This window comes from Aulonocara sp. 'chitande type north' Nkhata Bay, linkage group LG23, assembly GCF_057382095.1.
Source record: "Aulonocara sp. 'chitande type north' Nkhata Bay isolate Kocher_YH1m ecotype deep benthic linkage group LG23, A_spYH_male_GT1.1, whole genome shotgun sequence".
In the NCBI taxonomy this organism is placed as follows: Eukaryota; Metazoa; Chordata; class Actinopteri; order Cichliformes; family Cichlidae; genus Aulonocara; species Aulonocara sp. 'chitande type north' Nkhata Bay.
In genome coordinates, this window is record NC_141365.1 from 14,126,643 (window position 1) to 14,149,845 (window position 23,203).

The 23,203-nt window shown below is 44.5% G+C and overlaps 1 protein-coding gene across 4 annotated transcripts in view; it reads left to right on the forward strand.

The window, feature by feature from the left end:
* Positions 1-22,627, forward strand: part of herc2 (HECT and RLD domain containing E3 ubiquitin protein ligase 2) — a 57,180-nt gene extending 34,553 nt beyond the window's left edge. For all 4 annotated transcript variants that reach the window (XM_086284137.1, XM_086284140.1, XM_086284138.1 and 1 more), the window contains exons 56-91: positions 43-218; positions 1,851-1,962; positions 2,247-2,328; positions 2,418-2,652; positions 3,565-3,742; positions 3,963-4,044; positions 4,771-4,942; positions 5,026-5,170; positions 5,637-5,862; positions 7,041-7,212; positions 7,556-7,742; positions 8,642-8,785; positions 8,873-9,064; positions 9,143-9,296; positions 9,411-9,518; positions 9,595-9,726; positions 11,689-11,847; positions 11,934-12,052; positions 12,296-12,421; positions 12,503-12,658; positions 12,744-13,058; positions 14,097-14,311; positions 14,455-14,632; positions 14,732-14,893; positions 16,532-16,623; positions 16,714-16,853; positions 16,985-17,172; positions 17,322-17,519; positions 17,597-17,680; positions 18,072-18,213; positions 18,315-18,509; positions 18,746-18,858; positions 20,679-20,869; positions 21,251-21,356; positions 21,441-21,653; positions 21,996-22,627. In XM_086284137.1, coding sequence (XP_086140263.1) covers positions 43-218; positions 1,851-1,962; positions 2,247-2,328; positions 2,418-2,652; positions 3,565-3,742; positions 3,963-4,044; positions 4,771-4,942; positions 5,026-5,170; positions 5,637-5,862; positions 7,041-7,212; positions 7,556-7,742; positions 8,642-8,785; positions 8,873-9,064; positions 9,143-9,296; positions 9,411-9,518; positions 9,595-9,726; positions 11,689-11,847; positions 11,934-12,052; positions 12,296-12,421; positions 12,503-12,658; positions 12,744-13,058; positions 14,097-14,311; positions 14,455-14,632; positions 14,732-14,893; positions 16,532-16,623; positions 16,714-16,853; positions 16,985-17,172; positions 17,322-17,519; positions 17,597-17,680; positions 18,072-18,213; positions 18,315-18,509; positions 18,746-18,858; positions 20,679-20,869; positions 21,251-21,356; positions 21,441-21,653; positions 21,996-22,268 — 5,862 coding nt within the window. In that variant the 3' untranslated portion in view covers positions 22,269-22,627. The remainder of the gene's footprint in view (positions 1-42; positions 219-1,850; positions 1,963-2,246; positions 2,329-2,417; positions 2,653-3,564; positions 3,743-3,962; positions 4,045-4,770; positions 4,943-5,025; positions 5,171-5,636; positions 5,863-7,040; positions 7,213-7,555; positions 7,743-8,641; positions 8,786-8,872; positions 9,065-9,142; positions 9,297-9,410; positions 9,519-9,594; positions 9,727-11,688; positions 11,848-11,933; positions 12,053-12,295; positions 12,422-12,502; positions 12,659-12,743; positions 13,059-14,096; positions 14,312-14,454; positions 14,633-14,731; positions 14,894-16,531; positions 16,624-16,713; positions 16,854-16,984; positions 17,173-17,321; positions 17,520-17,596; positions 17,681-18,071; positions 18,214-18,314; positions 18,510-18,745; positions 18,859-20,678; positions 20,870-21,250; positions 21,357-21,440; positions 21,654-21,995) is intronic.
* The last annotated feature ends 576 nt before the right edge of the window (positions 22,628-23,203 follow it).

The following is a 23,203-nucleotide window of genomic DNA, read 5'->3' on the forward strand; positions in this document are numbered from 1 at the left end:
AGCTCAAGTGTCATAATAACTTTATATAAACACCCCCAACAGTATCACAGGTACATTGAGATTGCAATCAAGCAATGCCGCAGCTCTGGTATCGACTGCAAGATTCACGGACTCGGCATTGTGGGACGCATTAGAGCTGAGGATGAAGACCTGGCTACAGTCCCTTTCCTGGCCTCTGACAATGAAGAAGAGGATGATGAAAAAACTGCAGCTGGGAGGTGAGATGAGGCAGAATTATTTCCAGGTTCCAATCATACATATGTGCGATTCGCTTTCCAGGGGATAGCCTGTGAGTTTGTGGTTCTACCATGTGGCCTGTCACCGAACCCAATGATGTTTGTGAGATGCACTGAGGCAGCAGTGGGTACTACTCAGCAAAAGGACATTTGAGTAGCAGCACACATCAAAAACTGGCTGCTGCCAGCTCCTACCTGTCAACAGGAAGAGAATTTAGACTTCCAGATAAATGTGGAACAGAGCGTATTGAGACCCACTGAACATATTAACTTCACAGCGCTCAGACTTGATGCCCTCCAGTGAAGACTTTCTCCAGACAGACTGGTGACGATGCAGTCAACCATAGCTCTTTGTTGCAGGGCAGCTCTGTTACCCTCAGACAGTGCCAGAGGCTGCTGAGCCTGATGGATTCCTCTTTAGCAGAGATACCGCTGGGTACATGAGAGGTTTTCAGCTCTGAGTGGCCTCACTGGGATTAGACCGTCATCGTGACTCCCTCCATGGACTGCTCAGGTCAGACTCTGGGCATGGTTTTAGCCAGGAAGGTGGTCTCATAGATGCCTCCCTTGTGGACCAGGGTGAACTTATGAGGGGAGAACAGTGAATGATCGTTAGGCCCCCCACAGACAGTTCATGCACATAAACTGTCTGGAACTGCTGGCAGTTTATCAGTCGCTAAAACATTTGCTCTCTTGGCTGAAAGGGCATCATGTTTTAGTGAGGTCAGATGCTTCCACTGTTATGGCTTATATCAATAGAAATGGGGATCTGAGGTCACGTAGATTACACACACTGGCCCACTGACTGTTAGTCAGCAGTCATCTATAGTCATTGACAGCGACTTGTGTTTGGAGAATTTTGAACTTGTCCATGGATTTTGGAAAAAAAAGGAAAAAAACCACTGCCCTCGAGACTGTAGCAGTAAAGCAGATCTGGCTGCAGTTCACTCAGTTGCCTGTGGACGTTTTTGAGTAAGTGGAGCGTGTTCAGTGCCCACACTGGGGGCTTACGAATGGCCAAGGACCCTCCTTTTTACATTTCCCCCAGTGGCCCTCATTCCCCCAGCTTTGGCCAGATAGGGACAGGCGCCCACACTAGGCCAGGTAAACACTGGCTGGCAGAAATTTTTCAGCTGCTGCTCTTCAGCTCACCATGGCCTTTGCTACTGTGCAGAGACTTTTAGGCACAGGGGGAAATATTCCACGTCCACCCAGAGAGGCTAGCTCTTCGGCCCTGGCCTGAGTAGATCAACCTGAGCATGCTTGGGGCTCCTTTATAGTGTTATTGACACTGTTCAGTGTGTTAGAGCGCCATTCACAAGCTACATGAGCACAAATGGCATAAGTGCTACTTAGAATCACAGGGCATCCCATTACTGTGCTCTGTGGCAGTGATTCTGTTATTTCCTCAGGCTCTGGTTAAAAAGAGTAAGACCTTTGTTACTATCAAATTCTATTTAGCAGCTATTTCAGTCTGCCAGCACTCCCTGATAGTGGTTTTAAACTTGTGACAAACGTAACTGTGCAACAATGTTTTATTAAAATTTTTTATTATTATTTTAAAACAAGGAAAAATGTGAATCCATATTCAGCCTCTCTCGCTTTACTTTTCAGTCTTGCTCGGAAGAAGCCGTCAGGACTGGAGTCCGCAGCCACCATCAGGACCAAAGTTTTTGTGTGGGGTCTGAATGACAAGGACCAACTGGGAGGACTCAAAGGCTCCAAGGTGCCGTTTCTCCTAATGAATCAGTAATTGAAAGTTTAGGGCTTGTGTGCCTTTGTCCCAAATTAAAAACTATGTAGTATGAACACTAACCAGTGATTTACACGCTTCAAATTTTAACTTTTTTCCCCCTCCACGTTAACATCTGATGTTTGTTTTTTCCAGATATATATTGTGTGTGTGTGTGTGTGTGTGCGTGCGTGTGTGTGTGTACACAGCATGGACAGGAAAACATCCTTTGGGTGTGAGTGAGCTGCACTCTCTAATCTCTTTCGGTTTGTTCACAGATCAAAGTGCCATCCTTCTCCGAAACCCTGTCTGCACTCAATGTGGTGCAAGTGGCTGGTGGCTCCAAAAGCCTCTTTGCAGGTGAGGAATGAATAGAAATGCTTTTGAAGATCTGTCCATTCACACGTGTTGTGCTACAGTAGTGTGTAACTGATATGTCGTCGTTGCAGTGACTGTCGAGGGGAAGATTTACGCATGTGGTGAGGCAACTAATGGCAGATTGGGTTTGGGCCTCTCCAGTGGGACCATCCCAATCCCCCGTCAGATCACCGCCCTCAGTAACTACGTGATAAAGAAGGTCGCTGTGCATTCAGGAGGACGCCACGCTATGGCCCTGACTGTGGACGGGAAGGTGTTTTCCTGGGGCGAAGGAGACGACGGCAAGCTTGGGCACTTTAGTAGAATGTAAGTCATTGAATGTGGCCACTGTGCACACCCCAGATACTTAACGCACCTTTTATTAAACTCACTGTGTATTTTTAGCAAACTATGACTTGTATAATATCCACATGAAGTGATGAATTAATAAAAGAAATAACAAAAATGTGTGTAGTTTCTCAGACAGTCAACAGTCAGTCAACAGCTCATACACTGTGGAGCTACACGCTGATTGGCTCAGTTTAATTATAATAAAACACTCCTAAAAGGGTAATAGCTTTTATCTTTTCAGCTTTGAAGGTCCTGTAGATCTTCTTCAGTGTAAGGTTGAAGTATAAATTGAGCTCATGATTTCACAAGCTGTGTTCCAACTTCAGGAGTTTGATTTGACAGTTTACTGCCTTCATATAGTCTTGTAGCTGTACTCGTCCTTAATCGTCATTGTGATTTATTCTTAAATAAACCTTTTCATGATTTATCAGCTTTAAATCTTAATTATAGTTGTTGCATGCACTGATTATGAAAAAAAAGACAGTCAGCACAATATGATGATTACACTTACAATGCACCTTTTTGTCATGAAACATCATCATCTTCTCTTGTTTAGAACGGAGTCAGTCAGTTTGGGCATTTCTTTATAACGTTAGCTAAAGCTGTTGGGTGCAGATATATGCTGTAGTGAAGGCAGGCCAACAGGGGCTAAAGCTGTGTTAAGTCTATGTCGCAACTTATGACCTAACCGTAAACTCCTTTTAACTCCTCTACCACGTAATGTTCCAAGCAGTTTAGTTGATGCAGGCTGTGTCAGCGAGATGTGTAGTTAATTTTTTTATATCGTCATATGTGCTTCATGGACAGCAGTTTCTAATGAAATAGAAATAAGTAAGGACTATTAAGAAGAGTCTGATTTTTATTTGTTTGCTTTATTTTTTCCTTTAGGAACTGTGACAAGCCCCGGCTTATTGAGGCGCTGAAGACGAAGCGCATCCGTGACATCGCCTGTGGCAGCTCTCACAGCGCTGCCATCACATCCAGCGGGGAGCTGTACAGCTGGGGGTTGGGTGAATATGGCCGACTCGGACACGGGGACAACACCACTCAGCTGAGGCCCAAACTGGTAAGCTCAGCCTTTGTTTACTTTACACACATGGCTGCCCATTGTGTCATCAGCTGATCAAAGAAAGATGAAATTTGCATCCAGTATAGTCTATGATGAATTCACACACTTTACACAGTAGAATTCACAGCTTTGAAGCAGCAGACAGATTGCTTGCTACATACAGACTTAACTGCATGACGTGTGATTTGATTGTCTTACTCTTCTGTCTGTCGTTCAGGTGAAAGTACTTCTGGGACACCGTGTTATCCAAGTGGCTTGTGGGAGCAGGGATGCTCAAACTCTAGCCCTCACTGATGAAGGTATTTCTCTTATTGCCCTTAAAAGTAGCCCTACAGATTAACAGCTGTTGGATTTGGCAACATAGTCACGTTGTACTGTTGACATTGTGATTGTCGCCGACTAATGCAATTGGATTGAAACTAAAATATCGTTGTTGTTTTTATTTATACAGCACATTTAATGTGCTGTATAAAGCAACATCAACCAAAGTGCTGTAAAGGATTACAAAATAACTAGTAACTATATTATCTTCAATCACCTCTGTCATTTAAAAACTGTCCAACAGGCAGAAATCCCAGCAGCTCTTTCTGGCTTTGTAATGGATCAGTGAAGTCTGTTCTCTTCTATCAGCAAAATACGACCAACTAACAGTGAAGAGCAGCATTTAGACTTTGATCAAGCCTCCTCTTAAAAAAAAAAATACACTCATGCAAGTGTTTTTAACTTTTAACCTTTTTTTTAAAACGGTCTTGTCCGACAGCTTTAGCAAGCGAACCATCCCCAGAGTGCTCTGTTGTGCCAAACCCATTTGCTTTGCCAAGAGAAGCTTTACAAACTTTATAGGCTCGTCTTGTTAAGTCTTTTTCTTGTCTTTATTTGGTTATTTTATCACTAGTGCTAAAGCTGACAGGAGAGGCAAAATTTGAACTTTTAAATGGTTCCAGTAAAAAAAAAAATAATAATTTTTTTTGACACAATTGGGTTCCAGTTTCTAGTCCGTAATGTTTTGGGGTTTTTTTCTTCAGGATTTGTGTTCTCCTGGGGGGATGGGGACTTTGGGAAGCTGGGTCGTGGAGGAAGCGAAGGCTGCAACGTACCACAGAACATCGAAAGGCTCAACGGGCAGGGCGTCTGCCAGATTGAGTGTGGAGCACAGTTCTCCCTGGCTCTCACTAAATCTGGAGTGGTGTGGACCTGGTGAGATGAATGTGTTCCACGTTTAGGTTATCATTCATTATCTGTCCTCAGGCTTTCTTTGACCGTTAACTGTTTCCAAACAGGGGCAAAGGCGATTATTTCCGGTTGGGCCACGGCACCGACGTCCATGTGCGGAAGCCCCAGATGGTGGAGGGACTGAGGGGCAAAAAGATTGTCCACGTTGCTGTCGGAGCGCTGCACTGTCTGGCTGTCACAGACACAGGACAGGTTTGTACTGACCTCAACAAATGGTGTTAGAAACCAGAGCACACCCTTCAAAGTCTGATCATTTAGTGCCGTGGCTCTGCTCCAGATGTGAGTTTGTGTTCCTGCAGCAAGACCTGATTTATTGAGCAGTTAGCTCTGACCTTTTGCTCTCACACTGATTTTTTTTTTTCTCTCTTCACCTTGTTTAATAGTTTTCCTCAGTACAAATTTGATTATACTAACATATCACCTCCAATGATAAGAGGCAGCTGGTCAATGTTTTTTAAGAGACTGTTGAAAGTAAAAGCTTGGCGCTGAGCCTTCACTTTACAGGAAACAAAGCGATTCAGAAATGTGTCAAATGTACAGAAATCTAAGGTGGTGTGAAATGTTTGATGGTATCTCGTAACCTTTTGTTTGTGACATACACGAATAACAGGTGTAATAAAAACTCCATCTAATTAAAGGCTTTATGCTTCTCTGTCAGGTGTATGCGTGGGGTGATAATGACCACGGGCAGCAGGGAAATGGTACTACCACAGTTAACAGGAAGCCCACCCTGGTTCAGGGTCTGGAGGGACAGAAAATCACTCGGGTGGCATGTGGCTCATCCCACAGTGTGGCCTGGACCACAGTGGATGTGACCACCCCCTCTGTTCATGAGCCAGTTCTTTTCCAGACAGCCAGGGACTCCCTCGGAGCGTCATACCTGGGTAAGCCTTGCTGTTTACATGCAGCTTCTCCACAAGGTGGAGCTGTGCAGTCATTCAGTGCAGCCAAGCAATTTTTCAGCAATGATGCTTTAAAGAGTCTTTTTTTAATCAGCATTTAAGGTAAATATATGCTATTAAAAAACATCTGATGGATGCTCTTGAGTTCACTTATTTTCTAAATATGCGCCCAGCTCTGCACATCCTATATTGCTAGTTGTGGTAATAGTAGGGCAACTGCAGGGGTTGGATATTGAGACGATGGGGCATACATCGACCATTTCTTGAACAAAAAGTGCTAAAACCACCTCCATAAGACGACACTGTGTCAGACGTCAACCTTTCGGCTTAATTTTTCACCTTCAGTTTTGAAGTATTAAAAAGCCTGCAGTTCCTCTGTGTACAGTAGGCTCTTAATGTCAGTCAGTCCCCCATAGACAGGGGAAGATGCTAAAAGGTCCATCTAATTTTATGCTTTTTAACAATTATATAGCATCGTGACTTTTTTATTTAACTCACCTGTTTAAATTGGCTTAAGGCCTAAAGTTTGCTTTATCACACTTTGACTGACGGGCGAATGGTTACATTTGTGGTTTTAGCTGCTAGCTTTTTGCTAGGCTGCCCCTCGGCTAATGGAGTCCCTGAACTGCATCTCTGGACCTTTTTTGTGCTGTAGGAGATTTAGGACTGTCTAACACTTGAAATAATGGGGGTTACCCATCTGAGAGCTGACTCAAATTTGAAACTAAAAAGCAAACTCATTTCCTATTATGGTCTCTCTCAGTGGGCCCAGGTGTAGCTCATTTAGCTAGTTACCATCAGATCAAGAGCTGCACGACAAAGAACGACACAACAGAGATAAAACAAGCACAACCTTCAGGACGTCCGGGCAGTATGGGTCATCACAGCAATAAATTAACAATATATTTCTCTTCTGTACGGCCTTTGCTTTTCAATCTGGAAGCTCTCAACATCCATCTTTCACAGAGTCTGTCTGTCTCCCTCATTGTGTGCAGGACCCAAACACGACCATATCAACATCTGCATCAGGCTTCAGCAGCAGTTACTTTTCTTAGCTGCAGGTGGTAGAAAACACAGGCCTGGAAGTAAAGCTGGAGCTATTTTACGCTGCCTCCCATCAATGACAGTGCGTCTCATTGTTTTGGTGTTGTACTCTGTAGGTGTCCAGTCAGACAGTGACTCATCATCAGTGAGTAACAAGCTGAGTGGGCAGAGCAGCGTGAAGTCTAATCGACCCTCACTGGCCAAAATTCTCCTCAGTCTGGATGGAAACCTGGCCAAACAGCAGGCTCTGTCTCATGTGCTGTCAGCCCTTCAAATCATGTATGCAAGGTAGGCTGTGTGCACGGTTTGAAAAATCTATTTCTAATGTGCAGGAAGACTTGCATGGAAAATGTACTTTCCTTAAATGATAGAAATGTGAGAAGTAAAAGAAAACAGGTAAAGAAATTCAACTAACAATACATGATATGAAACTTATATCCTGCAGCTATTCAGGGCTTGAATGCTGTAACTTCTATCTTGTTCGTTTAATTATGTATGACCAAACTGACTGACTCCGTTCTAAACAGGAGAAGATGATGATGTTTCTGAATAAATTAAGTATCTGACTGGCAGGAGTCGTCATCATTAATTGGCGTTAAACGTTGACAGACTGTGTTGTGTGTTCCCTCAGAGATGCAGTGGTGGGTGCACTCATGCCGGCCAGCATGATCCTGCCAACAGAGTGTCCTTCCTCTTCACCTATTCCCCCATCAGACTCTTCATCCTCATCCAGCGTGAGCGATGAAGAAGATCCTCCCGTTCCACCAGAAGCTGAAGAGCGAGTCAGCCCAAATCCCTGGCAAGACAAGAAGGGAGAGGTCAGGAACACAATACACCTTGCCTCTTAAAAACCTCACGGTTTAGTAAATGTCAGTGAGGCTGTTCTCGTGCTGTTTGGGTTTTTGAAGCGCTGCCTCAGCTGGACTTTCTGCTGATTTCCTGTTAAATTGTAAAAACACTCAGTGTGCATTTTTTTGTCCATGACAACCAGGTGTGGGGATGCAGTCATCAGCAAACTGCATTTGGGTCCAATCTTGGAGCTCTCACAGGACCTTGATGAGAGTTATGACTTTAAGTTTCTGCAAACATTTCCATTCTTGGTGTTCTTTCTAAAGATAACTGTTATGGTTATCTCTGAGCATGATCCAGCTTCATTTAAACAACCTGAAACCATTACTTATCCATGTTTTTAAACTTCCTTGTTGTGCAAAGAGCCCTCCTCTCCTCTCAGAGAGTGGTGTGTCTGAAATATGTAGTAGTCACCCGCAACAAACAGGCCTATAACAAACAGGCCTGTGACTTTTTGGGGTGGATAGTTTTCTTTTGATCCTCACAGCACTGAGACTTTGGTGAAGCTGACTTTTTTCACAGCCTAACCACACAGCAAGAGGGTCCTGAGTTTGAACCCCAGATGGGCCCTTCTCTATGGAGAACAGATTTGTGTGGTTTTTACCCCTGAGCTGTTAAAAGCTGATGGGATACTGCCGTCACCTCACAGGGGCAGCGTGGACATCCAACTTTGTGAACACAGTAACTCAAGAACGAGGCAGTATAGGACTTGGAAAAGTTGGAATGTCTGTGACCTTAAACAGTATATTAGATGTATATTTACTCTCAGATATGAAGATTCTTAGTGGGAGCTTGTTAACCGTGTGCAGTAAATATTGTTGTTTGTTGGCGTTTGGTGAACTTGGGTGAATTTGGTGTGTATGAACAGGTTCCCTCATCTGAAGACGCTATCACCCCGTCATCAGCAGTAACTCCATCAGCCTGTGGAGCCTCCTCACGTCCTTTCATCCCTGTCACTGATGACCCCGGAGCAGCCAGCATCATAGCTGAGACCATGGCGAAGACCAAAGAAGTAAGTCAGTCTGGTGGCAAGCAGAGACTTTGCCCTGAGCCAAGTGTTGTTAGCTTAAAGGTTTTTCTGTTGTTTGCTTCTCCTCAGGACTCTGAGAGTCAGAGCAAAGTGGTTGGTCCGGAGCCTCAGTACCTGGATGAGTTCACCAGTCTGCTTGTGCCGGATGACACACGAGTAATGGTGGACGTGTTGAAGCTTGCAGTATCCTGTCGTTCTGGGGAGAAAGGCAAGGAGGTCCTGTCTGCAGTGCTGTCTGGCATGGGCACAGCATATCCACAGGTACTGTCATATATTCCCTGGAAGCTGTGCGTGCATCGCTCTGCAAATTGTTAACATTCTGTATGTGGGTCCTTGCAGGTTGCTGACATGCTGCTGGAGTTATGCGTCACTGAATTGGAGGATGTTGCTACAGATTCTCAGAGCGGCCGTCTGTCCTCCCAGCCAGTCGTCGTAGAAAGCAGCCATCCCTACACAGACGACACATCGACCAGCGGCACCGTAAAGATCCCAGGTTAGGAAAAAAAAAAAAGACCTTTGAAAGGCAGAGATCATTATCAGGGTCTTATTGAATCTCAGTAAAATCACTCTCTCGGACATAAACAGCAACTTCTGTTTTGCTCTTCAGGTGCCGAGGGTCTGAGGATAGAGTTTGACCGACAGTGTTCGACCGAGAGACGCCACGACCCGCTAACAATCATGGATGGAGCCAACAGGATTGTCTCTGTCAGATCAGGTGATGAGGGGAAGAGATTAAACTTTACTCTCGCAAAATACAAGAAATGAAAAATTAATGTAGCTTTGCGTTTCAGGTCGGGAGTGGTCTGACTGGTCAAGTGAATTAAGGATCCCCGGAGATGAACTCAAATGGAAGTTTACCAGTGATGGGTCGGTTAATGGGTGGGGCTGGCGCTTCACAGTCTACCCCATCATGCCTGCAGCGGGTAAGACAGGATGGATAACAAACTTTTCTGATAATAGTTCTTTATTATTAGGGTTGTAAACGTTTACTATTGCACTGATGCTGAACAAACACTGTCATGGTGTGTGCCCAAGCAGCAGCCTCCACCTTGTACAGCTCTTATAATAGCTTTATAGGCTAAACATGTTTTTTGTAGGATGGAAACCCATGTTGTTTTTTATTTGGTGTCAGTAGGGACTCACTCATTGCTGGTGCCAGTTTCAAGTGGACGTTTGAACAACTTTAGCTTTTGGCACTTCAGCGTTGATTTTATTTTTCAGCAACAAGTGGATGGTAGCTACTAATTGTGTGTCAGGCCTAGAGCTGGGCGATATGAGATTTTTTCATATCACGATATGTTTTTTTCATTTCAGGCGATAACGATATCTATCACGATATAAGCCAAATAACTATATTTGTAAGATTTAAATGTGCCGTTGCTCACAAGTAAAATGTGAAATAATCAGCAGCTTGTTTTTATTTATATATTTATTTCCCATAATAAGTTCAACAGGGTAGATGTACTTAAGGAACATGAGACTTTTTCAGATAAATAAAGGCAAATATTGCAAACTACACAAAAGGCAGCCGCTAAAGCGTTTAAGTTTCAAAATAGAACAAACGAAACAGACTAAATTGTCAATTCCACTTAGAAACAAAATATTAATTCTAAAAATAAATCTTAGTTTGTGTTACAGAAGAACAGACAAAACTGACTAACTTTTGTCAATATCAAATAAACTGAGAACTAAAAGGAAATTCTCAATCTCTCCTTGTTGTATAGCTGAGCTTTTCAAACAGTTTTAACAGTTACTTTAGTCTGACAAAAGCCGAATGACGAATTAGCGCTTCCAGTCAGAGACTGAGGCTACGTCCACACGTACACGGGTATTTTTGAAAACGGAGATTTTCCGTTTTCGTTTTAAAAAATAATCCCGTCCACACATAAAGGCAGAAATGAAGGAAAACGCTGCTATGAACATGCCAAAGCAGCAGGTGGCGCTAGATTCCTAACCGTGCAGAAATGTTGGCCAATCAGAAGTCTAGAAGCCTCGGTGGGAAAAAGTAAACAAAGCTGGGGCATAGAAGCAGAACCGAGTCGTATGTGTGGACGGACAGTAACTGTGTGTATTTGTAAGCATTTAAACACTGCAGAGAGTAGAATTAACAGTATTGTAGAAATTCATTTCACCGAAACAATAACGTGGCGCACAGTGTGACGCATGCACCAGTTTATTGTATTTCCAGACTTGCTTTCGGCACAATTTACAGTGCACGCTACTCTGTTTTTTGTCAGACTTGAAATAGCCGAAATACCTTCACACTACGGAACTTCTATGGCTCTTCCGTTCGACAATCTCTCCGGCGTTGGAACCATTATCTGTTTTCTCTTCGGTCACGCTCGGTTGATTTTTCTAGTCGGCACACTCATTTCCTCCATTACGCGCTGGCTCCATTACCCGCTGGCTGCTTCCCAAACAAACACACGTGCGGCTTGGCACTTGTGCTGTACGTAACAAGTCACGCGACGTGACGCTGCGGCTGTGATTGGTTCGGCTCTGCGCTACTGAATTTGGATTGGCTGATCTTTTTTTTTAAGAGGACAAGAGCGACGAGGTCTATCGCGATAGCTTAATTTCTCTATCGAGTAAAAGTTATATCGCGATACATATCGTTATCGTTCTATCGCCCAGCTCTAGTCAGGCCTCAGCTCTGCCAATCAGAGTCTCTGATCTGAACGCGGTCTGTTAACCAGGCTTTCTGGTGTCAGCTGATGTGGACCTCCATCCTCATCCAAATATGGCCCAAAAACAACAGCACTGTGGTACCCAAAAGCTAATGTTGAGACTTTAAAATGTAGAGTCCAGAAACCAGTTGGTGATAATATGATGGTATTTTTTAAAGTGTATGTCTGTGACAGTCAGACTTCATTCTTCTTCTTCAGGTCCCAAAGACTTGCTGTCTGATCGCTGTATCTTGTCCTGCCCCTCCATGGATCTGGTCATATGTCTCCTGGACTTTAGGCTCAACTTTGCATCCAATAGGAGCATCGTGCCCCGTCTAGCCGCTTCTCTTGCTGCTTGTGCTCAGCTCAGTGCTCTAGGTACAGAATTGTGCTCTTGCTTCACCAGGTTATTTCTTAATAAAGTACGAAATAAATTTTCACAGAACTAAATTTGTTTTTTGTAGCTGCTGGTCACAGGATGTGGGCTCTGCAGAGGCTACGGAAACTTCTGACCACAGAGTTCGGTCAGTCAATCAACATAAACAGGCTGCTGGGCGACAGTGAAGGAGAGGCTCGCTCTATGGTGAGTACACTGTCATAATTAAGATATCTGCCCGATGGCTTAATTGGAATATTCGTTATCCATTTATTATGGTAAATTATTGGCCTGTAAAAGAGAGCTAAAAAATATTTGACTCTTGTGAAGATATTGTAGCTAAAAAAAAAAAGTCCAGAAAAAACATTTCTTCCTGAAGAAAAGACGAGTGTTAGTTATACATGTGGTTGCTCAGCACATGCGACTGACCGATGGCCTTTCTTTTTTCAGAGCTTCACAGGTAGTGCGCTGGCTGCTTTGGTCAAGGGGCTGCCTGAGGCTCTGCAGAGGCAGTATGAGTACGAAGACCCGATTGTCCGCGGAGGGAAACAGCTGCTTCACAGTCCATTTTTCAAGGTATACACGCAGTTGTTCTCTTAAATACACGGTAACACCATAGTTTTCCTTTGCAGAGCATAACTTTAACACTTTGCCCAGGTACTGGTTGCTCTTGCCTGTGACCTCGAGCTCGATACCTTACCTTGCTGTGCGGAGACACATAAGTGGGCCTGGTTCCGCCGATATTGCACTGCCTCCAGAGTGGCTGTGGCTCTAGATAAGAGAACATCTTTACCCAGACCTTTCCTGGATGAGGTACGTCTGCACAGCTGTGTTGTCTGTGCAAGCTTTCATTTTGCCCTGAAAATCTCTCTAATCCATTTTCCTTCACCTTTTAAAGGTTACAAAGAAAATTCGCGAGCTCATGGCAGATCACGAGAGCATGAACACCCTGCATGAGAGTCACGACTTATTCAAGCGCGAGCACGACGAGCAGCTTGTGCAGTGGATGAACCGGCGCCCAGATGACTGGACGCTTTCTGCCGGGGGGAGTGGCACCATTTACGGCTGGGGGCACAACCACAGAGGGCAGCTAGGGGGCATTGAGGGGGCAAAAGTCAAAGTACCTACATCTACAGAAGCCCTCGCCACATTGCGGCCAATCCAGCTTATTGGTGGGGAGCAGACTCTGTTTGCTGTCACTGCTGATGGAAAGGTGTGTTTGCTTTTACCTGTCATGAAAACCTCTGTGCCAGTAACCCTTCACAGAGCATGCATCGACAATATCAGCTGAACCATTGCTGCACGACTACTGTAGGGTCATTCATAAAAATGCATCACTACCTCCCACTTTAGCACATTTTTTCCCCCAGCTTTAGTATATTCAATGAAGCCGTTCAAGGAAGTAAATTAATACTATGAATATTTTCCTCAGAGTACAAAAATATTTTTTTTTTCCCCCAGCATTTCTGAGCTCTCATAACTTAATCTGTGCAGAAAATTTTAAGATAAGAAGAACTTTATTTATCCCGAGGGAAATTCTTTTGTCATACACATGCTCAATGCAGCAAGAGGGACAGAGGAATAGGATATACAATAGAATACTAGTATACAGTAATATACAGTAGGATAGTGCAAAATATAATATCAAATAACTCTAACAAGTAACAATATAATGATATCCTGAAAAATAAATATCTCAGCTATCAGTGAAGGTGATTCTAAAAGTGGCATAGTATTGTGCAAATGAATAAAAGAGAGTAGCATTATGATGGGGAGATGAAACAAACGTTCGATGAAAAACTGTTGGGTGATATTGCACGGTCTGAATGGAAACAGAATAACTTTGTTAGCGAGGATGAGTTGTACAGTCCTATTGCCACCGGCACAAAGGATTTCCTGTGGCGGTCAGTTCTGCATTTCGGGGCAATTAGTCTTTTGCTGCATATGCTCCGATGGTCCATCATGGAGGCGTGCATGGGGTGGGAGGGGTTGTCCATGATACAAAGAAGCTTTTTTTAGCATTCTCTTCTCAGACACCACCTCCAGGTTCTCCAGTCTGACACCCAGGACAGAACCAGCCTTTTTAATCGTGTGATATTTCATACTCCAAGTATCGCAATTTAAAGTCATGTACTTGTCATGTAAAAATGCATGGCTTGATTAAATATACGACAGACTGTGTACGTAAAGTCAGTCAACCTTTATTTTTGCTTTGGGTTCTAACACCAGTTTATTTTCTGTCGATGCTCAGCTCTATGCCACAGGATATGGTGCAGGGGGCAGGCTGGGTATCGGTGGCACTGAGTCTGTGTCGACCCCAACCTTGCTGGAGTCGATTCAGCACGTGTTCATCAGAAAGGTGGCTGTGAACTCTGGAGGAAAGCACTGCTTGGCACTGTCCTCTGAGGGAGAAGTCTACTCATGGGGTGAAGCTGAGGACGGGAAACTCGGCCATGGGAACAGAAGGTTAAGACTACATGCACTAAAAATAAGAAAACCTCTTTCATATTAAGTTTATAGTTCATACATATATATAAAACTAAACCTCACTCAAAAATTTGGACAGTAAAGTAAATTTATGTGCTAACTGTGCGTCCTTTTGTCTTTAGCCCCTGTGACCGTCCCCGTGTGATCGAGTCTCTGAGGGGAGTGGAAGTGGTGGATATTGCAGCCGGAGGAGCTCACAGTGCCTGCATCACTGCCAGCGGAGAGCTCTTCACGTGGGGCAAGGGTCGCTATGGACGCCTGGGACACGGAGACAGCGAGGACCAGCTTAAACCCAAGCTGGTCTGTGGTCACTCGACTCAGTTTCTCACAAGACTCAAAAAAAAATAAAAAATAAAATGTGCTTAACTTGTAAAGAGTAACTGTGTGTGCTTTATCCAGGTGGATGCACTGCAGGGTCACAGAGTCATTGATGTCGCCTGCGGCAGCGGGGATGCCCAGACACTATGTCTAACTGATGATGACATGGTCTGGTCCTGGGGAGATGGGGACTATGGCAAACTGGGCCGGGGAGGCAGTGATGGCTGCAAAATCCCCATGAAGGTAAGAAGGATTACAGAGCAGTGTGTACTGGAGGTGAACAGAGGCATCAGTTATACCTCAGTTTTCTAGTTATTTCATGTGGGAGACCAGAGTCTGAATCACCTAATCAGTTTTCTGTTCTTTGTAAAGTCAGTATACACAACTTTTAGTTAAAGGTATTTATTGTAAATTCTTGTGCCCCCAAAAAATAGATAAATAGGTTCATGTAAAATGGGGCCAGACTGCACTTTTTTAGGTACTACCAATTTTGTTAAGTAGCAGCTTTGCTAAATACATAGAAGGGTGTGTCATGCTGCCAAATATCTTCTCTTTGGTGTGGTAAGATTGGCTTTTGAAGATGACTTAAAGGCCACGGCAAGAGAATGGTGTCACCTGTCATGGTGTACAACAGTTATGCTGGCACCACCTGGATATGCAAAGATGAAGACTGTTAGAAAAGGTCCTGAGGGTGAAGACCATGAAAAGGCTGTAATGGAAGCACAACTTTCTGTTTCTGACTCTCCACCCTGGAAAGTTGAGATCATATCAAAGGGTCAGAGATATGAACTTGCTTTAATAATCTTTATTTTTGTTTTTCCACATAATTATTAAATTGCTGAACGTGACAGTTTAAAGATTGTGAATTTCAATAAAAATAATTTAAATTTCAAATAATATTAATTTCAAAATGGGCAGCACGGTGGCACGGTGGATAGCACTGTTGCTGCACAGCAAGAAGGTCCTGAGTTCAATTCCAACACCAGGCCGGGGTCTTTCTGTGTGGAGTTTGCATGTTCTCCCCGTGTTTGCGTGGGTTCCCTCCGGGTACTCCGGCTTCCTCCCACCGTCCAAAGACATGCAGCTTGTGGGGATAGGTTAATTGGAAAATCCAAATTGTCACTAGGTGTGAATGTGCGAATGAATGTGAGTGTGAATGGTTGTCTGTCCCTGTGTGTTGGCCCTGCGACAGACTGGCGACCTGTCCAGGGTGTACCCTGCCTCTCGCCCTATGACAGCTGGGATAGGCTCCAGCGCCCCCCGCGACCCTGAAAAGGATAAGCGGAAGCGAATGGATGGATGGATTAATTTCAAATAATAAAAACCCCAAAACCTTTGACCATACTTATCATGAGAAAATTGGTACACAAAAAATTTTTGAATCCAGAATTAGCTTTGCAGTTTTTCATTACCGAAATTGTTTTGAATTTACGGAAGGGTTTGTTGTTCTGTTTGGTAATATTTGTACACTGTAAACACAAAAGGACAGGGAACCAAAATGTAATGTGCTGCGTTATATTAATGTATAATGAGTATTTTGCTTGTTTAGACATATGTAGCGTTGTTCTTATTTTTAAAGCTCTGTGTGTACAGACACAGGTTGGTTCTGAGGCCTTGTCGCCTTTTTGTTTTTCAGTAAATGTAACAGGATTTCTCGGCTCCTCACCCTAACATGATCAGCTTCACTGTTTCACTCATAATGACAGAACAGGATAGAAACAGTGGCAGAGTGCAAATGAAATGATGACGTAGTTCTGTGTTTTATTCCTGTAATGTCGGCTCTACAGAGGAAGACCTTATCAAGGTGTTTTAAAAGCCACAAACGTGAGTTACGTTTCAATGCTGAAAAATTGAAAGTTAACCTGTCCCTCTGCTTTTCAGATTGACTCTCTCACCGGCCTTGGAGTGGTCAAAGTCGAGTGTGGTTCGCAGTTTTCTGTGGCTCTCACGAAGTCTGGAGCTGTGTATACGTGGTAAGTACAGAGACGAGCTGTCAAGTTCAGGTGTTGTATTTGGTTGTGATGAGGTGGCTCATCGTGGTGTGTTAATGTGTCCTTTTAAAGGGGAAAAGGTGACTACCATCGGCTGGGCCATGGCTCTGATGACCACGTTCGAAGGCCCAGGCAGGTCCAAGGGCTACAAGGGAAGAAAGTCATCGCCATCGCTACGGGGTCCCTTCACTGTGTGTGCTGCACAGAGGATGGTAGGAAGAATGTTTTCTGTGCGATCGTGCTTTTTTTTTGGTACAAATTCTCTTTATCATTAAACCTAGAAGATCGGTTATGTTGAGTTAGATTTAGCTTCACAAAAGGTTTTGTTGCTTGTTTGGCTCAGGAGAAGTGTACACATGGGGTGACAACGATGAAGGCCAACTTGGAGATGGGACTACGAACGCCATCCAGAGGCCGCGGCTGGTGGCTGCACTGCAGGGCAAGAAAATCAACAGGGTGGCCTGTGGATCTGCTCACACTCTGGCCTGGTCCACAAGCAAGCCCACTAATGCAGGAAAGCTGCCTGCCCAGGTACTACACTCACTTAAGGTAGAAACTGAGGTAAAAAAAATTAGGTTTCAGCTTCCAGTAGATGGCATTAAAGTTGTGCAGATAAAAATATATTTAAAAAAAAAAAATGAAAGCCAGATCCAACCAGATGAGCGTGTGCTGTGTTTCAGGTTCCCATGGAGTACAACCACCTGCAGGAGATCCCGATCATGGCCCTGAGGAACAGGCTGGTGCTGCTGCATCACATCTCAGAGCTTTTCTGCCCGTGCATACCGATGTTTGACCTGGAGGGCCGGCTCGGTCAGACGGGCCATGGCCCCTCGGTGGGATTCGACACACTCAGGGGCATTCTCATCTCCCAGGGCAAGGTGGGACAGCACGGTACTGAGAAACCAATTCCATGATGTGACAGGCACTAAAACATTTCTTTAAATTATTTGAACAGGAAGCGGCTTTCAGGAAGGTAGTTCAAGCCACGATGGTGAGGGACAGACAGCACGGACCTGTGGTGGAGCTGAACAGGATACAGGTACTTTTAGAAACACATGCATATAGCTCACATAATCACTCACTTTGGTCTACTTTCAAGTCTCCGGCCCCCCTTACTGTAGTTCCCTCTCCCTGTGAGGCTGCGTTCCAGACTGGCTCCTGACTGTTACATGTGATGTCTTTCATAAGGGGATTGTTTCATGGTGTGTGATCTGCTCTCCAGCTTGTCTGTAGGGAGTCTTTCCTCCTCCTCCACCCCTTTCCCCTTCATCTAACTTGAGTTGTATCTGTAGTGGGAGCTGTCATAACGGGCTGGTCATGCACATCAGGACTTCCTCTCTATCTAGCAGGAAGTTGTTAAGCCCACAACAGAACCAGATCAAACTAATCTCTATTTTTTTTCTTTCCTCCCCTTCTTCTTCACCCCACAGGTGAAGCGTTCCCGTAGCAAAGGAGGTCTGGCAGGTCCTGATGGAACAAAGTCTGTGTTTGGTCAGATGTGTGCCAAAATGAGCTCTTTTAGCCCCGACAGCCTGCTGCTTCCTCATCGCGTGTGGAAGGTCAAATTTGTAGGTACGTGTCCACGCTGTGATGCCCACGCCTCCCTTTAAACTCCGAACTGTCAGAAACTTTTTCTTACCCTTGTTTTAAATACGCTGCACCTATTTTCTCAGGGGAGTCTGTGGATGACTGCGGTGGAGGCTACAGCGAGTCCATCGCTGAAATGTGCGAGGAGCTGCAGAACGCACTGACTCCTCTGCTCATTGTCACCCCAAATGGCCGCGACGAGTCGGGCGCCAACAGGGACTGCTTCCTGCTAAACCCCGCAGCCAAGTCCGCTCTTCACATGAGCATGTTCCGCTTCCTAGGTATAATCCAGTTAATCTCCCAGTCAGGACTGGGGTGTTAATCCCAGATAAACCAACTCTGAAAATATGCTTTTAGTATAAAAAGTGTAAATATTTCATCTGCATTTTCACTGATAAAGCACCTGGCTTGTTTTATTTAGTACACATAATTTTTATTATTGGTTCACGCGTCCTCGCACAGCTCAGTGTTCATGTTTGATCTGTGGGTAATGTCCTCTGCCTTGCTGCGTCTGCAGGAGTGCTCCTAGGGATTGCAATCCGGACTGGAAGCCCTCTTAGCCTGAATTTGGCAGAGCCTGTTTGGAAACAGCTGGCAGGCATGAATCTGACCATCGCTGACCTCAGTGAGGTACGTGCACAGCCCCCTCACAGGCGTGTTTGTTTTCATTTTTGCTTTAACTTATTATAAAATAAATAAGTACACTTTGTAGTTTTTTTGGGTTTTGTTTTTTTTAAAGACACTATTAACCTCCTAAGACCCGAACTATTCCATTAGTATTTTGGTCTAGACAACCCAAAATGTGATGTCCGCATATGTGGACGCCAGGTCCTAAGAGGTTAAGAGTTGGATTGATTCCCTCTGCTGTCACTGTCTTTCCTTTTACATGGACCACAACCAAAAGAGGACCGTGCTTCTGTTTTGCTCTTTATCTGTCTGAAGCTGGAAGGATGGATGCTGCAATAAGTAGAACAGCTGGGCAAAGAGTTTTGCTGTCTGAGGAGGCAAAAAAGGCAAAGGGGATGTAGCAGGTTTCCACATAACCAGTGGTTAGTTTAAAAATAACAAAAATGCAGGAGAAGCTCATTGGCCGTTTTTAGTTCTGACTTCACCTGTGAAGCAAACTGGCTGCCCTCCCTTAACAAACATAGTTTCTCCCCTTTGGTTTTCTTTCTCTCCCTCTTTCTTTCATTCTTTCTCCCTGTCCTATCCCCCAGTCATGTCTGTCCCGTTTGTAGCAACTGAAAATAAAATAAATTCATAATTATAATAAAGGTCAATCAAATGGACCAATATGGCAAGGCCATGATGATCCACTTGGTAAAATAAATCCGCTTGGCTTCTTTCTTGGCCTTAAGACAACAATTCTGAAGGCTAAAGATCCAAACGGGACACAAAAAAACAAAAAAAAACAAACAAAAAAACATAGTTTCGTGAAGTAAAGGTTAGTGAAGTAAAGGAAGTGCAGACATGGACAATAACCATTTCACTCATGCAGGCTATAAAATGTAATGCTTCTCAACAAAAAGGCTTAAAATGATGACGGTGTTGTAGTTACTAATTCTTTTCCAGATGTAATTATCAATAGAGCAAGTAAATTTGACCCAGCATTAGAGCAAGAAGTGGAAAGAGTCTGCATCGAAGGAAGCGACAAAGGGGAAAAGGAGAAAGTAAAGAGATCAAAAGCAAAACCACAGTGAATTTGAAGTGATCATGCACTCAGAGCAGAGAGCGTGGACACTCAGGAGCATTTAAAATGATACGTTTCCGTTTTTGTTTTTTTAATGTTGGTGAATGCTCAAAATGGAAAGCAGTCAGGTTTTCTGTAGTTGCAGCATGCCAGCTCCGATGCACTTAAGCATCAGCTGCGTGCTACAGGCATCTCTTTGCTTTTGTGTCTTTGTTCCTGATTTACAAATGATTGTAAAAGGAATAAACGACTCTTAAACTCTGACACGAGGCAGCAAAATCATTGCTGAGTCAAAGCCACATCTGTTCTCACACAAGGGCCATTTAAAGTGAAGTGAAGAATGTCGCGAGGCATAACCTCAGCTTTTGTCTCAGAGATGGTGTGAGTCGACTCCTGCCCTTAAACTCTGATCATGAGCTCCTGAGCCGTCTTTGGGGGAACAGTGGAGTGGAAAAAAGGGCTTCTACCTCACAAAGCTCCCCTTGTTTTGTGGTTTTGCCCCTGAGATATTGGAAAGGTTAGCTGGGAAATGAATTTAGCACAAGACTCCAAAAAATGGATCACTCCAGCGCTCACGGGAACTGTGTTGTGTTAATGAGATGTGGACACACACACACACACACACACACACACACACACACACACACACACACACACACACACACGGATAAATGTTGCGTAAAGTTCAGCTAAATTGTACGTTTATTACTCAGTTTAGTTCAAATTCCCAGCAGTGATTTGCTCTGTTTTTTTCCCCCAGGTTGATAAGGATTTTATTCCTGGCTTGATGTACATTCGGGACAACGAGGCCACACCTGAGGAGTTCGAGGCCTTGACCCTGCCCTTTACCGTGCCCAATGCTAGCGGCCAAGACATCCAGCTCAGCTCCAAGTACTCCCACATCACCCTGGAGAACCGCGCAGAATACGTCCGCCTGGCCATCAACTACAGGTAAGAGAACATGCTCACTGCATACAAATAATCTACTTTCACAAATAAGCTCTGGACAGTTTCTAGAGCATCAGGTTAACAAATCTCCCACAGCTCTCCTCTCTCACATTAAGTCCACAGCAGGAAGTAGTCTGCTTCAGACTTGTTCATACTGCAGGAAATACTGTGTGGTTTAGGTGATGGAGGTTTCTGGATAAAGTGAATCATGACGCCCACTCACTGAGTTTTAATGCACCAAAATCTGAACTGATGCCCTGGGTAGCTGGCAGGTTAAAGGTCGCTTGATGTCTCATCATTCTAAGGCCTATAAACGTTGAGGTCTGCAGTGCATGTGTGAAAACAGCTGTGCATTTGTTTGAGTTTCCCTCTGTCTTCCTGCAGACTCCACGAGTTCGATGAGCAAGTGTCTGCAGTGCGTGAGGGAATGGCTCGAGTGGTCCCCGTCCCCCTGCTGTCACTTTTCACTGGCTACGAGCTGGAAACAATGGTGAGGGAGAGCAGCTCTAGGCTGTGAAGCCACATCTGTCCCCAGGTTGTGTGCAGATTTTATAGTGCATTTGTTTCTTCGCAGGTGTGCGGAAGCCCGGACATCCCGCTGCACCTGCTGAAGTCAGTGGCCACTTATAAAGGGGTGGAGCCGACAGCACCTCTCATTCAGTGGTTCTGGGACGTGATGGAGTCCTTCTCAAACACAGAGAGGTCTCTATTCCTGAGGTTCGTCTGGGGCCGCACACGTCTGCCGCGCACCATCGCTGATTTCCGAGGAAGAGACTTTGTGGTCCAGGTGAGAAACCTAAAAGCTGTCCCCTGATTCTTTTTCACGCTTTTCGTGAGTGAAATGATTGACTCTGCGTCACCAACTACCTGCATAAATGTCGTACTGTATACTGTCATAGTAAACTGACGTGTAACCGTGACATGTAGCCAGGCTGCAACTAATCTGACGCATGTGCACATGCAAAGATGAACATTTATGTTTAACGTTGTTCTTGAAATTGTTTCACTTTTTTTTTTTCTACTACTACTTTTTCTCGACTAAAGAATCAGCAGAAACATCTCTCGCCCTGATTCAAATACATAAAATAAAGCTCTAAATATAAAACTAATGTTCCGCGTTTGTCTTCAGGTGCTGGATAAGTACAACCCCCCCGACCACTTCCTGCCAGAGTCCTACACGTGTTTCTTCCTCCTCAAGCTGCCCAGGTACTCGTGTAAACAGGTCCTGGAAGAGAAGCTGAAGTACGCCATTCACTTCTGCAAGTCCATTGACACAGACGATTACGCCCGCATCGCCCTGTCCGGCGAGCCCGCAGCCGACGACAGCAGCGAGGACTCCGACAACGAGGACGCAGACTCGTTTGCGTCCGACTCCACCCAGGATTACTTAACGGGACACTGAAGGGCCGCAGAGAGACTGCTGGTCTCGTGTGTCGATGCACACATACATAGAAACACTGCAAAGACACAAATGTCTGTGTGTGGGGGTGGCGGGGGTGTGCAATGAGCTTTAAAAGCGTTATAAGCTAAAGAGAGGAACGAACACGGCCTCACTCTGGGTTAGTTTCTGATTGTTGTGTTACAGAATTGTGTATTATTCCAGCTGAACTAAAAAAAAACAGGCTCTAGCCTAGCACTGTGGTAGATCCCATCTGGTTTGTGTGAGTTTCCTCTCCGTAGGGTGTATATAGAAGTTCATGTGCGAAAAACAGTAGTGTTTTTGTTTCTTGGTGTTTCTTTATAATAAATTTAAAAAAAGTTTTTAACTTAAAGTCAGTGTTTCTCACCAGGCTCAGTCCGAGCCCACTGAAGGGTCATTTTAAGATTCCTATACCCCGCCCCTCCCCACAACCATATCTGTGCACCATCTCCTTAACAAATGTACATAATGCGACTGTGCCATGTATTCACAGGTCTCATTCCTGCTTATTAAATGTAATCTGATTAATCCCATGTTTTCTGTGTGAAACACAAATCACTACAAGCTCACATCAAAATGACATTCAGTTCTCAGTTTTATTCCTGTCAGACATCGTTTTGCAGATTAAGGTTATTGCATAAATGTCATGTTTGGAAAGAGTTGAAGGCCGCCCTAATGAAACCGCTCTATCCTTTTGTTTTCTGTTGTCCTCGTCTTACAAGAGGAGGTGCTCTAGCTAGAAGCCGATCAGATTTTCTCTTTGATTTCTGGAAGAATCCGTTTTCATATGCGGCACAAACATCCCAGCTTGATGGCGGCGGAGTGTTAAAGAAGTCTCCCGTGATTACTTGTGGGGGATTGTTGCTTGAGCACCGGGAGAGCAGCGCCTCTCTCTCATGTCCTGGGAAAAAGGCAAT